Raw genomic sequence first — 12,026 nt, 5'->3', positions numbered from 1 at the left:
GACTCTTTTTTGTTTTTTTATTATTAATTTTTTTTAAACCATTTAATTTGGCATTTTAAAAAAGATTATTTCGGGTGCTTTTTGCTCTCTCGTCCATTGCCATCCAATCTGATTCTCTTCTTCTCTGCTTCACTCACTCAATTCCTGCAGCACAACCTCCTCCCTCCGATGACGACGACGTCGTTCGGCGCCTCTAACGCCGCCGTCTTCACCGACCCAACCATCCAGATTCATACCTTTCATGGCCTCAAATCCACCACCTCCCTCGCTTTGGCCAGACATGTCCGCTTCTTCGCCCCTTCTTCTTCTCCTTCTTCCTCCTCTTCTTATCCTCTCCTCGTTCGCGCCGTCTCCACGGTACGATCCATCACCACTTTTACTTGTTTTACGTTTCACTCTCTGAGGTTGTTGCTGCTTTTGATCTTCGTAATTGTTGTAATATAATGTGATTTTGTGTAGTTCTTTTGTTTCCTTTTCGTTTTTTGTTTGAGATGGAAATGAATACAGAAATGTCGATTTTGTTTTAGTTTTTTTTCGTACTTTCTGTATGAACTATTCGACTTGACAGGCTTATTTCTGTTGTCTCTCGCGTTTGAGGAACCAAATTCGTGAGAATTTGAGCTTGGATGTTTTGTCTTTCACCAAAACGTGGTTGGTTGCCCGTGGATTTGTTCTGGTTGGGAAGATGAGCTTTGGAAGTGAAGTTCATTACTATCGCGGCATGGTGTTGAAAGATTCGCTTTATGCTTTTATCGTGCCACAGTTATAATGGAATCTATTCTCTTTTGATTTTGTTGGCTACTAAAAGATTTTTTTTAGATGGATTCTCTTTTACTTTCTGCTCTATTGTGGTACAAGTTTGTTGATTATCCTAAAAATTAACCCATTCCACGGAATAATATGAAGACTATGAAAGTAATGCTTGTTGCTGCATGGATTTTTGTTACCTGGTGATATGTTTTTGATTAGTGAGGTGAATTTTTACTGACATAGGTTTATATTTCTGTAAAATTTGTGGCCAATTTTGCAGCCAGCAAAGCCTGGTGTTGCAGCTGAGCCGAAGCGTAGTAAGGTCGAAATTTTCAAAGAACATAGCAATTATATAAGATACCCTCTTAATGAGGAGTTGTTGACAGATGCCCCTAACATAAACGAGGCTGCCACACAATTGATCAAATTTCATGGGAGCTATCAGCAGTATAATAGAGAAGATCGAGGACAGAGGTCTTATTCGTTCATGCTTCGTACCAAGAATCCTTGTGGGAAAGTGTCAAATCAGCTGTACTTGACAATGGATGATCTTGCTGATCAATTTGGAATTGGGACGCTTCGTCTAACCACCAGACAAACATTTCAGCTACATGGAGTTCTCAAGAAGGATCTGAAGACAGTTATGAGCACCATTATTCGGAGCATGGGTTCAACGCTTGGTGCTTGTGGTGACCTTAACAGGAACGTTCTTGCTCCCGCTGCCCCACTTGTGAGAAAAGATTACCTTTTTGCCCAGCAAACTGCCGAAAACATTGCTGCTTTATTAACTCCTCAATCAGGATTTTATTATGATATGTGGGTAGATGGGGAGAAATTCATGTCGGCAGAACCTCCAGAAGTGGTGGAGGCCCGTAATGACAATTCTCATGGAACAAATTTTGAGGATTCTCCTGAGCCTATATATGGAACTCAATTCCTCCCTAGAAAATTTAAAATTGCAGTGACTGTTCCAGTCGACAACTCTGTAGACATTCTCACAAACGATATTGGTGTTGTCGTCATTTCTGATGCTGAGGGGGAGCCTCAAGGGTTCAACATATATGTAAGTGGATTTAGTACCTACAAATATCAGAATTTGAAGTTATTATTTTTTTTTAGAGAATAAAATGTCCCATGTTCCAGTAGCATTTTGCTTAATAATTCCTTCTGCAGGTTGGAGGGGGCATGGGAAGAACTCATAGACAAGAGACCACCTTTCCACGTTTGGGAGAGCCATTAGGATACGTTCCCAAGGAGGATATTCTATATGCAGTTAAAGCTATTGTTGTCACGCAACGTGAAAATGGTAGAAGAGATGATCGCAAATATAGTAGACTAAAATACTTGATCAGTTCCTGGGGGATTGAAAAATTTAGGAGTGTTGTGGAGCAATATTATGGGAAGAAATTTAAACCTTTCCGGGAATTACCAGAGTGGAAGTTTGAAAGTTACTTGGGGTGGCACGAGCAGGTTAGTTCTGAACCCTGTACCACATCTGATTTTGTTATCTCTAATATTTGAATTGTTGCTTCTTTTAAATGCTGAGGGGAGCCTTACGTCATCTCTTTGATTCAGGCTACAGTATTCACACTGCAATGTTTGATAAGAATTTGCTATAGACATGGAATGTTGAATTGTTTTAGACACATTCTACTTTCAAACATGAACGTTGTATATACTTCTGGAAAATGTATGCCACCTAAATATCATTTCCCCCAAGCTTTATGTATTAAATTCATCGATTAAAGTTAGAAACATTATTGTATTGAAATTGTATTTTAAATACTGTGATAAAAAATGTTATCCAGGAATTTGATTTTCATTTTTGGCATGCCTGTTGATAAGGAGGGCCATCATCTGTAATAAATTAAATACAATAATCGATAATGATGATCTTTTTCCTTTAGTGCCTCCATAAACTATCAGCAAATGAACAGTTCCTTTGATGTCTGGCTTTTGCCTCATAGACTTGAACATTTATTGTCCACCTTGCCTGAGAATCTTGCTACTTTTCAGGGTGATGGTCAGTTATATTGTGGGCTACATGTTGATAGTGGTCGTATTGCTGGGCAAATGAAGAAGAGTTTGAGGGAGGTGATTGAGAAATATAATTTGGATGTTCGTATCACCCCAAATCAAAACATCATCTTGACCAACATTCGCAATGCTTGGAAGCGTCCCATTACTACAGCTCTTGCACAAAGTGGTTTGCTGGTAAACTATTATTCTTTGGCACTACTTGGTGATTGAGTACTTTCTGAAAATTATAAACCTACATGTTTAAATTTAGCACAAACATCTCAATTGGCTTTCCTAGAATTGAATAGTTCTAGCTTTTCAGTTTGTCATCTCATTCAAAAAAAAAAAAAAAAAAGGAAAGAAACCGAAGAGCTTTCCAGTTTGTCTATAATAACCGAGCTGATGTGACGTTGAAAGTTGCTTATCTCAAAGACACCTGGTGGCAAGAATTTCTATTTCTGCTGTAATATGCACAATTGATGCTGAGCTGCTTATGCTAGGATGGATTTGCGTTATATTAACATGGAAGTTAGAATTATGAAGTTGTTTCCATTTTTTTGGTGGAACTTTTTTTTTTCTTTTGTATGTGCACTTTTTTTGACTGAGTTATGATTTTACAGCACCCAAAGTATGTAGATCCCCTGAACGTAACTGCGATGGCATGTCCAGCTATGCCACTTTGCCCTTTGGCAATAACAGAAGCCGAGAGAGGAATTCCAGACATCCTTAAGCGAGTTCGAGCTGTATTTGAAAAGGTATATTATTATTGATGGGCAAAGACGATTACCTGTGTTTGCAATGCCGGGTGTGATAATGCTCTTCATGTTTGATAAAAAAAACTGATAGTTGTAATGACTAGTCCAAGGGATTGATCCTTGTTTGGGGGCTTGTTTCTGTGTGCATGAACACATGAACATTAAATACATGAGAATTTAGGCACTAATGGCTATGCTTGTCCTGTTATCAGGTTGGTCTCAAGTACAGCGAATCCGTTGTTATTAGGATAACTGGTTGCCCAAATGGTTGTGCTAGGCCTTATATGGCTGAACTTGGATTAGTAGGTGATGGTCCGAACAGCTACCAGGTATCATGAATTGCAAGATGATGCTTTACTCCGTTCTAAGTGGAAACTTTTGAATATGCGTACTCAATTTATATCTTCGTGAATTCTTCACGTATATGCGTGCTCTTACCTTGTAACAGTTATGGCTTGGGGGAAAACCCAATCAAACGTCATTGGCAAGGACTTTTATGGATAAGGTTAAGATCCATGACCTTGAAAAAGTCTTGGAACCCTTATTCTATCATTGGAAGCGCAAACGACACTCTAAAGAATCATTTGGAGACTTCACGAACCGCTTGGTGAGTTTGTTTCTAAGGTGTCTAAAATTTTGAACCGAATTATTTTCGACTTACTAGAACTCTTCGTGAACGGTAGTCGTTTTGGTAAAATGCTCAGGGATTTGAAAAACTTAAAGAGCTGGTTGAAAAATGGGATGGTCCTGTGCTTGCACCAGCACGATACAATCTGAAGCTTTTTGCTGATAAGGATACGTTTGAGGCCATGGATAACCTTGCAAGGCTTCAGAATAAGAATGCTCATCAATTAGCAATGGAAGTCGTTCGCAACTACGTGGCTGCTCAACAAAATGGGAGGAATGAATGATTTGGTAAGGAGGTTTAAATTTTTTCGCCTTATAAGTCAATGTTATAAGGTCGAACGAGTGTAATAGTCTCGTTCTCTCCTCGGGCTTGTTACTGTTCTGCAACAGCCGGATAGAAATGGATGCTACTGAACTTGGTATAATTTTGTACCCAAGTTAATTGTTTGTCTGCACGAGTGTTATATAAGTTTGCTTCTATTAAAATTACCTCCTTTCGAGGTTCTCTTGTGATCTGCTCTAAAGTGCAAAAAACCCAATATAAACCTTATCATCTTCATCACACACTCATGGCCTATTCAGATACAACTTCTTTTGGTAAGTTTACGCCTAGTTTCAGAGGTTTATTGACATCCATGGAAATTCGGACGGCCCCAACTATTACCATCCTCCTTTGGACCCTTGCTGAAAATATTAATTCACTCTTTATGTTGATGTCGAATGTCCATGAACACTTGTCAGACACGTCCATGGAAACCCACACTCCTAAGTCGAACTCATGTTTGGAGAAGAGTTGCCAAACTTGGGTTTTGTTGGAGGTATCAGCAAACATTGATTCACTACTTAAACTTCTTTCACAACGTTTCTTCTAAACTCGACCTTCTGTAACCAGCTTCCGAACATAGTTTTTGTAAACTTGAGGCTTCTGAACTTTGATTGGAAACATATTTTTTTTCTTAGTTCTGACCTCTAAACCTTTTAAATTCATACCTCAAATGCTCCCTTCAAATTAAAAGGTACTTCTAAATGATGGTTTCTCAAAGGCTGAATGCAAAAGTGAAGTTTTAAGTAAATGAAAAAGGGGCCTGTTTGGCTGATGGGGTTTGGATTCTTGCAGGGTTTATCAATCTGTTTGAATGTTCAAGTAAGGTTCTTGCAAATGGCTTGGCAAGTTCTTGGAAAGATCCTAGCCCTCTTTTTTAATGGAGAAAAAAGAGCCAAAAGATGAAGATAACAAAGATTCTTTCATTATGAGAAAGTGGTACTATAGAAATGATGTCCCACAATACTTCTGGGTCCCAAATTATACACATCATGTGTGCAGTGAAACTTGCATCAGAAGTTCAAAGCTTGTCATCTTCTGATCTTTTCTTCTCTCTAATCAATCAATATTTTTGGTTGACGAGAAGGGAGTATTATTGAAACTTTCCGATAGTATGATATTGTCTACTTTAAGTATAAGCTTTCTATACCCATGATCTTCTCCTTAATTAGCCAATGTAGGATTCCAACCAATTCTCAACAATCCTCCCTTCGAACAAAGTACACTATATAACTTCCTCTCTACAACCCTTGAACAAAGTATACCCTTTGTTCGACACCTGAGTCACTATGACTACACTTTCGAGGCTCACAACTTTTTTGTTCGACACTTGAAGATTCTATTAGTATGACTAAGTTACGTTAAGGACATGGTTCTGATACCATGTTAGAAACAACGGATCTCCAAAGTGGTATTATATTGCCTACTTTGAGTATAAGCTTTTATAGTTTTGCTTTTGGTTTGACCTAAAAGGTCTTTACCAATGGAGATAGTATCTCTTACTTGTATACCCATGATCTTTCCCTGTGTGAGACTCCAATCAATCTCCCATCAAAATAAAGACATCCAAATAAAGACAGAACTTTATTTTCCTTTCATCTTTTGATCAACTTTGTGAACTTTTCTTATGGAAGACTGTTTAAATTTTCCTTGTTCTTGTTCATCTTACTACTATAAATTCTCATCTTCTTCCACAAAAATGTTCATAAACTCCTTCCCAACCCCCAACACACACTTGATCTTCAACACAAAATCCCCATTTCAGCTCTTCCAAAAATGGCATGTGGAAGGAGAAGAAGTTCATGTTCCAAATCAGCCTCATCCCACACTTTAGACACCGATGAATATGATATAGTGGAGAAAGGCAAAGATGATCTTTTAACATGGAACATCCCAACTCTTCCCACTTCCAAAATCTACAAAACAAACCTCTTCACTCACTTTTCTCGTAATTCCCTTCTCAAAACCAAAGAAGGGAACAGCCCTCTAAGCAACGGCGGTGGATATCTAAACTTGATTCGTGAAGACGATGACTTATGGCATCTCCAAAACAAGTACCGCACAATTCACATTGGAATGGTTCAAATTGGAGTCAAGGCCTTAACAAGAGGACCCTTGAATGCCAAAGTGCTTTTGTGCCTTAGAGATGCAAGGCATCGCAATTTACAAGATTCCCTTTTGGGGATGGTGGAGGCCAATTTGAAAGATGGCCCTCTTTACTTCAATGTCTTCCCTAACATTGTGGAGTCTCTTTCTGCCCCTCGGCTGGATGATTTGTTGTTTTTGAATGCTAAAGTTAGAGAGTTTGAGCAGCTCCCTGAAGGTCCCAAGAACATTGTGGTGATGTATAGAGTTTGTTACAAAGTCCTTAAACCTGGAGTTGAGACACGAGTTTTGCTTAAGACTCCTTCAAATGGAAGAACAATCTTTTTTCAGACTGATTTTGAGACTGCTATGAATGATTTTGAGCAAGGAGTTACTGTGTGGAATGAAGTTCAGCTGCCCGAAAACTGGCCGACGCCACGTTCTAAATCGTACTAGGTGACAGAATTCTTTTACGCTTAAGTTATGATCCATCTTGATGTCGTTCCCTGCCAGTTAACGCTCCTACTTGGTGGCATGAGATGACGGAAGTCCTATGCAGATGTGTTCTTTTGACCTGTGTCTATTGTTTGTGTTTTTGTGTCTGAAATTTGTGCTCTTTTTGGTTTCCCTCTGTGTTGTGTTCGAACTTTATGAATTCTGCAAAGAGTATATGTTATGTTAGTATGATTGTCTATTACTCTGTTCGCCAAATGGGATGAGATGGAATAATGGATCTGTGTTTGTAATAAATGAAAGTCTGTGAATTATTCACACGTATGCGGGACGGCTAAGCCTGATCTTATTTGCTCATCTTTCGTCCATAAGTTAGAGATAGAAGTATGTACAGTAAATACTCCACATTCATATAGACTCGTATACTACAACTAGTTTTGTATTGATTTTTGTCACTCACTTCAAATGTTCATGCCTTTAACGGAAAAAGTTAAGTATTAAAAACAAGCAGTAAGTGACCCTACTTGTAACGACCCATGTTTAGGAATTGGAATTTGGATTTATCACCTGATAGTCCCAGTATTTTCTACGACACATGATCACATTACTTCTCGCTTCTAATAGTGAAAACTATTCTCACAGACCAACACAGAGTCATTCTAGCATCCTTTGTCTCTATTCACATGCATTCTTTCATTTCTGTTAAGCATTTTCTTAGTTATCCTATTATTAGAATTGCTCTTAGGACGTGTTCGTTAGGAGTGGAATAACTTCCAAACTCATGGCATCACTTTGATGACCTCATCACTCTTCAATAATCACTCTATAATTCTTCTTTACTTTTGAGGGGAAATAATTCCAAATGAGTAGGTTCGAGGAAAGATCTTCCAACTTTTTATTATAATATTAATAATATATTTTTATATTTTTTTTCCTATATCTTAAATAATTTCAACTTTTTATGCCGCTTGTTAGTACTGACTGTGACTTTAATTTTTCTTAAACATTTTTGTAGTCATCCTATCCTCAAGATTAGTTTCATTCGGCTGCGGTCTCAGGTATTCCTCTTTCAATTTCTTTTTAAATTTAATTTTTGAAATTCTATATATATATATATATAATTTGAATATATAAATGTGGACTTGAATTCTCTCATATCATGACTGTGGATATGTGGGCTCTCTATACCCTTTTTGTCTAACTTGTGGATGAAGGGTTGGAATAAAGAACAAAAGGTGGTAGCATTTTCCACGAACTTACCCATTTGGAATTCTTTATTATGGTAATGAACGGGTTTAGATGGTATAAATTTTATTAGGAGCGGTTAGGGCACATAGATTGAGTTAGAAATTTTGAGTTGGTTGGATTGCTGACTCAAATAATCTGAATCAAGTTCATACTCAACTCAACTGGTCGAGTTGAGGTGAGTTAGATTTTTTTTTTTTAATTATTTAATTATTTTACTTATCCATAATACATGTTATATTATTAACTAAAATTTCATAAAATTTAAATATCGAACATTTATAAGTCACAATATATCACTAACATCGGTTATAAAACGTTAAGTGCTCTTATTCTTTTTAAAAATAGAGTTGAGTTAGATTGTAACTCTATCTTGGGTTAGGTTGGATTGCTCGACCCAATCTGAAAAAGAAAATTTAACCCAACCCAACCTTACTCCCTCCCCTATCTCACGAGAATCTCTACCCAGTCCAAGACAAGATCTTTCGATCTGCATGCGTGGGAGGAGCTCAAACAAAGAAGTGTCTGGTTTGAATTTAAGCCCAGCCTACCCATCTGCTGCTATGTTCGAGAATGACGTCGCTATGCCGCCCTACTATGACCTAAATTTGATTCTAATGGTCGATATAGATTTCATGAGACCTGCCCACTATTACGACGAAAAAAAGCCATGTCATTTTCCTTCGTTACTAGGAGAGTCTACTACTTCTATTAGCATCAAACCTTGAGTTGAATTGATCGTGTCATAGGTAGTTTGCATAGAACGAGTTGTCGAGTCATATGAACACTCTTAAAAGCATCTTTTAGTCAATAATGCATAATCATACTACATATCGTTGTAGGTTCGTGGAAAGAGCCTAAGAAAGAATCTTAAGAAAAAAGAAAAATCAACAAGAAAAAAGAAAAGAAAAGGAAGAGGTAGGGTTATTTCTTTATTCATGGGTCTTCTTTATTTTAGTTGCCCCATGAATGGACAACTTCACCAACCAAGTGGCTAACCTTCGTCAACAAGCTAAAGTAGTTCAATAATAACATTGTAATGTCCCACATCCTTAGCTCAAACTAATGTCGATGATTATCTTCTAAATTTCTCTCGAAATTTTCATCCATAGACATGTCTACGTGCAACCACAATTGCACATGAACCCAACGAAGAACCTCTGGTGATAGCAGCTTCATCTATGATAATAGCATGCACGAATCGGATCAGTGAGTCATCTAAGTTTTATGTAAATTTGATATAGAATATCATCGTAAATGGCTCTAATGATGTTCGACCATAGAACCCAATAATCCATTTGGTTCCAAGCTTTCATTTCACTACACTTTCCGAGAGAGTTCCTTCACACTATCATGAGACCAAACAACAAAATATGTCTTTATTTGTGGGTCACGTATGTTTAGGATTATTGAGAAAGAGTATTAGGAGATGAAAGAGTATTAGGAGATGATCAGGAGTTTATAAGTAAAGAATACATCTCTATTGGTACGAGTTATTTTGGGGAAATCAAAAACAAAGCCACGAGAGTTTATGCTCACAATGAACAATATCATATCATTGTGGAGATCTGTGGTCCCTAACATGGTATCAAACCAAATTGTGGAGAGTCGTAGTTTCTAACACTTTCATAGGAAAACGATCGACCTATGAGCTAAAAATTCTAGATTTCTGATATTATTGATAGATATTACCTATTTTATTATACTTGATCTGTAACTCGTAAAATTTTACATAAATTCTGTAACGGTCGATATTGTCTTCATTGGGTTTGTAAAACGCATATATTAGGGGTCGATTTTCACACTCTTATAAAGAATGCTTCGTTTTCCTCCTCAACCGAGGTGAGATCTCACAAATTCTTTTATGAGAATATTTTTTAGATCGAAAAGTGAAAGTTTTAAATCAAAAAACTAATTTCATACAGTGACAAAACATCTTTTCTTGAGAATAAAATGATGACATCACAAATCATCAACTCAAAAACTTGCTCTACAATTTAATTTGTCCCCTCTTGCATACTTTTCAATCTTATCTCTATCACTCAAGAACACACTCAAGAACACACAACATTCAAGTCTTTATAAAGCCATTGCCTTCTTCCATGGCATACCCATAGCCCATCAGAAACCAAATCTAATACCCCATTTCTTACCTTTTGCCATATCAAAAAGAAAAAATGGCAACTTTTCTCAAACCCTGTTGGAGTTCAAAGACAAGAGGAGGAGGACAAAGGCATGCTTTAGACAACGAAGAATTCATCAAAAAAGGCAACAATCTATTGAATTGGAAGATCCCAAAAGTTCCCACATCGAAAATCTACAAAACAAATCCATTCAATTTCTTGTCTGATCCATCCATCAAAACCAAAGAAGTGGAAATGGCTTGTGGCAATGGCACCCAAGCTACCAGCTTAATCCTTGAAACCCCCTTCATGGCTAGCCTCCGAAGCAAAAGATTCTACAGCATGTTCAACGTGGGGATGATCCAAATTGGAGCCAAAGCTTCAACAAAAAAAATACCCTTAAACGCTTCGATTACTCTATGCGTTTTCGACACTCGAACCGAAAAGTTCGAAGACTCGATTTTGGGAACGGTGGAAGCGAGATTATGTAATGGGCCATTGTATTTCAATGTTTTTCCCAACATTACAATGTCTTCGATTCATCCTAAGATGTTTGAGGCCTTGTGTTTGCTTGTCATTGTTAAGGGCTTTGAGCATCTTCCTGCAGGGACAAAGCCAATTAGTTTGACGTGGAGAACTTGTTACAAGCTGCAAAACAGTGCTTTGGCTGAGGCTTTGATTGAGAGCCCACATGGCAGAACTGTGTTTTTTCAGACAGATTTTGACAACTCCGATGTTGCTGTTCCGAAGGTTTCAATATGGGATGATGTTCTTTGCAAAGTTGTGGATTTATTTCAGTCTGAGAAATAATCAATTCTCTCTTAAGTTTTGATCAAATTTAGATATGATCAACTTTTTTAATTACCTTTAAATATGTGTTTAGAACACTTATAGTGTGTCTAAAGTTATTGTACTTTGTGATTTCTATGGCTTTTAATTATTGAATAAATCTTAATTGTGTGTAAGTAATGGGAGCTAAATTCATATTGATATCGAAATTTAGATCGGGAGGTAACGTTTTTTGCTTTTATCTATGATTTTTTGTCATATCAATATCGAGTTGAACTAAATCGATAGGAAAATTCGAGGTCTAAACGAGTGAAAACCCGTTTTAGAAAAAATGAGCCAAAGAAATTATTGGGCCTAAAAGCCCATTAAACTTGGCCCATAAAACCCTAGAGAGAGAGAAATATAACCATACAAATTTTCGATCGGTAATGCTTGCACGGATCGCTAGGACAAGTTACCATACGAGCATATCTTACTTTAGTTGATTAGAATAGACATGATTAGAACTCAGATTGAACAATTTTAGATGAGAACAATATATACGATTAAATTATGAAAATACCCAAAATTCAATTGCATGCTTATTTTAATACTTTTCGTTGTATTAGAATGGAAGATAGATATTATGATCCGTGCTTTGGACGTTATCTCTCCATTAAGCTTGTTTGAATTATGATTTATGATTTATGATTTCTGTGTATTAGGTGATTGATAAGATTATTTCCCTAATAAGCATATATGAATGAATATAATATGTTTTTCATATTTAAGGTGATCGGTAAGAGTATCTCCCTAGCAAAGTATGCATAAGTGATCTTAGCTGAGATTAAGGCTCCAGAGTTAGAGTAATTTATACGT

At 37.0% G+C, this 12,026-nt stretch overlaps 2 protein-coding genes across 4 annotated transcripts; both read left to right on the top strand.

Annotated features, from left to right (window-relative positions):
- The first annotated feature begins 70 nt into the window (after positions 1–70).
- LOC111792999 (sulfite reductase [ferredoxin], chloroplastic) lies at positions 71–11,121 on the top strand. Of its 3 annotated transcripts, XM_023674655.2 has the most exons (10): positions 71–357; positions 1,031–1,813; positions 1,924–2,220; positions 2,767–2,964; positions 3,390–3,524; positions 3,737–3,853; positions 3,973–4,131; positions 4,229–4,439; positions 8,027–8,069; positions 10,987–11,121. In XM_023674655.2, the coding sequence occupies exons 1-8, from the start codon at positions 169–171 to the stop codon at positions 4,433–4,435; spliced, it is 2,085 nt and encodes a 694-aa protein (XP_023530423.2). In that variant the 5' UTR covers positions 71–168; the 3' UTR covers positions 4,436–4,439; positions 8,027–8,069; positions 10,987–11,121. The 3 variants fall into 3 exon arrangements, with proteins under 3 accessions (XP_023530423.2, XP_023530424.2, XP_023530422.2); XM_023674656.2 differs by lacking the exons at positions 8,027–8,069; positions 10,987–11,121 and adding an exon at positions 5,269–7,255; XM_023674654.2 differs by lacking the exons at positions 8,027–8,069; positions 10,987–11,121 and having other exon boundaries at positions 4,229–4,662.
- Positions 10,283–11,348, top strand: LOC147792998 (uncharacterized). The gene has a single exon (XM_087123467.1). The coding sequence runs from the start codon at positions 10,434–10,436 to the stop codon at positions 11,187–11,189; it is 756 nt and encodes a 251-aa protein (XP_086979593.1). The 5' UTR covers positions 10,283–10,433; the 3' UTR covers positions 11,190–11,348.
- Positions 11,349–12,026: the final 678 nt, after the last annotated feature.

This window comes from Cucurbita pepo, chromosome 4 (assembly GCF_057944985.1).
Source record: "Cucurbita pepo subsp. pepo isolate OVF chromosome 4, ASM5794498v1, whole genome shotgun sequence".
NCBI classification, from domain to species: domain Eukaryota; kingdom Viridiplantae; phylum Streptophyta; class Magnoliopsida; order Cucurbitales; family Cucurbitaceae; genus Cucurbita; species Cucurbita pepo.
Note: the sequence above shows the minus strand (reverse complement) of the source record. Positions and strands in the feature narration are given on the sequence as shown.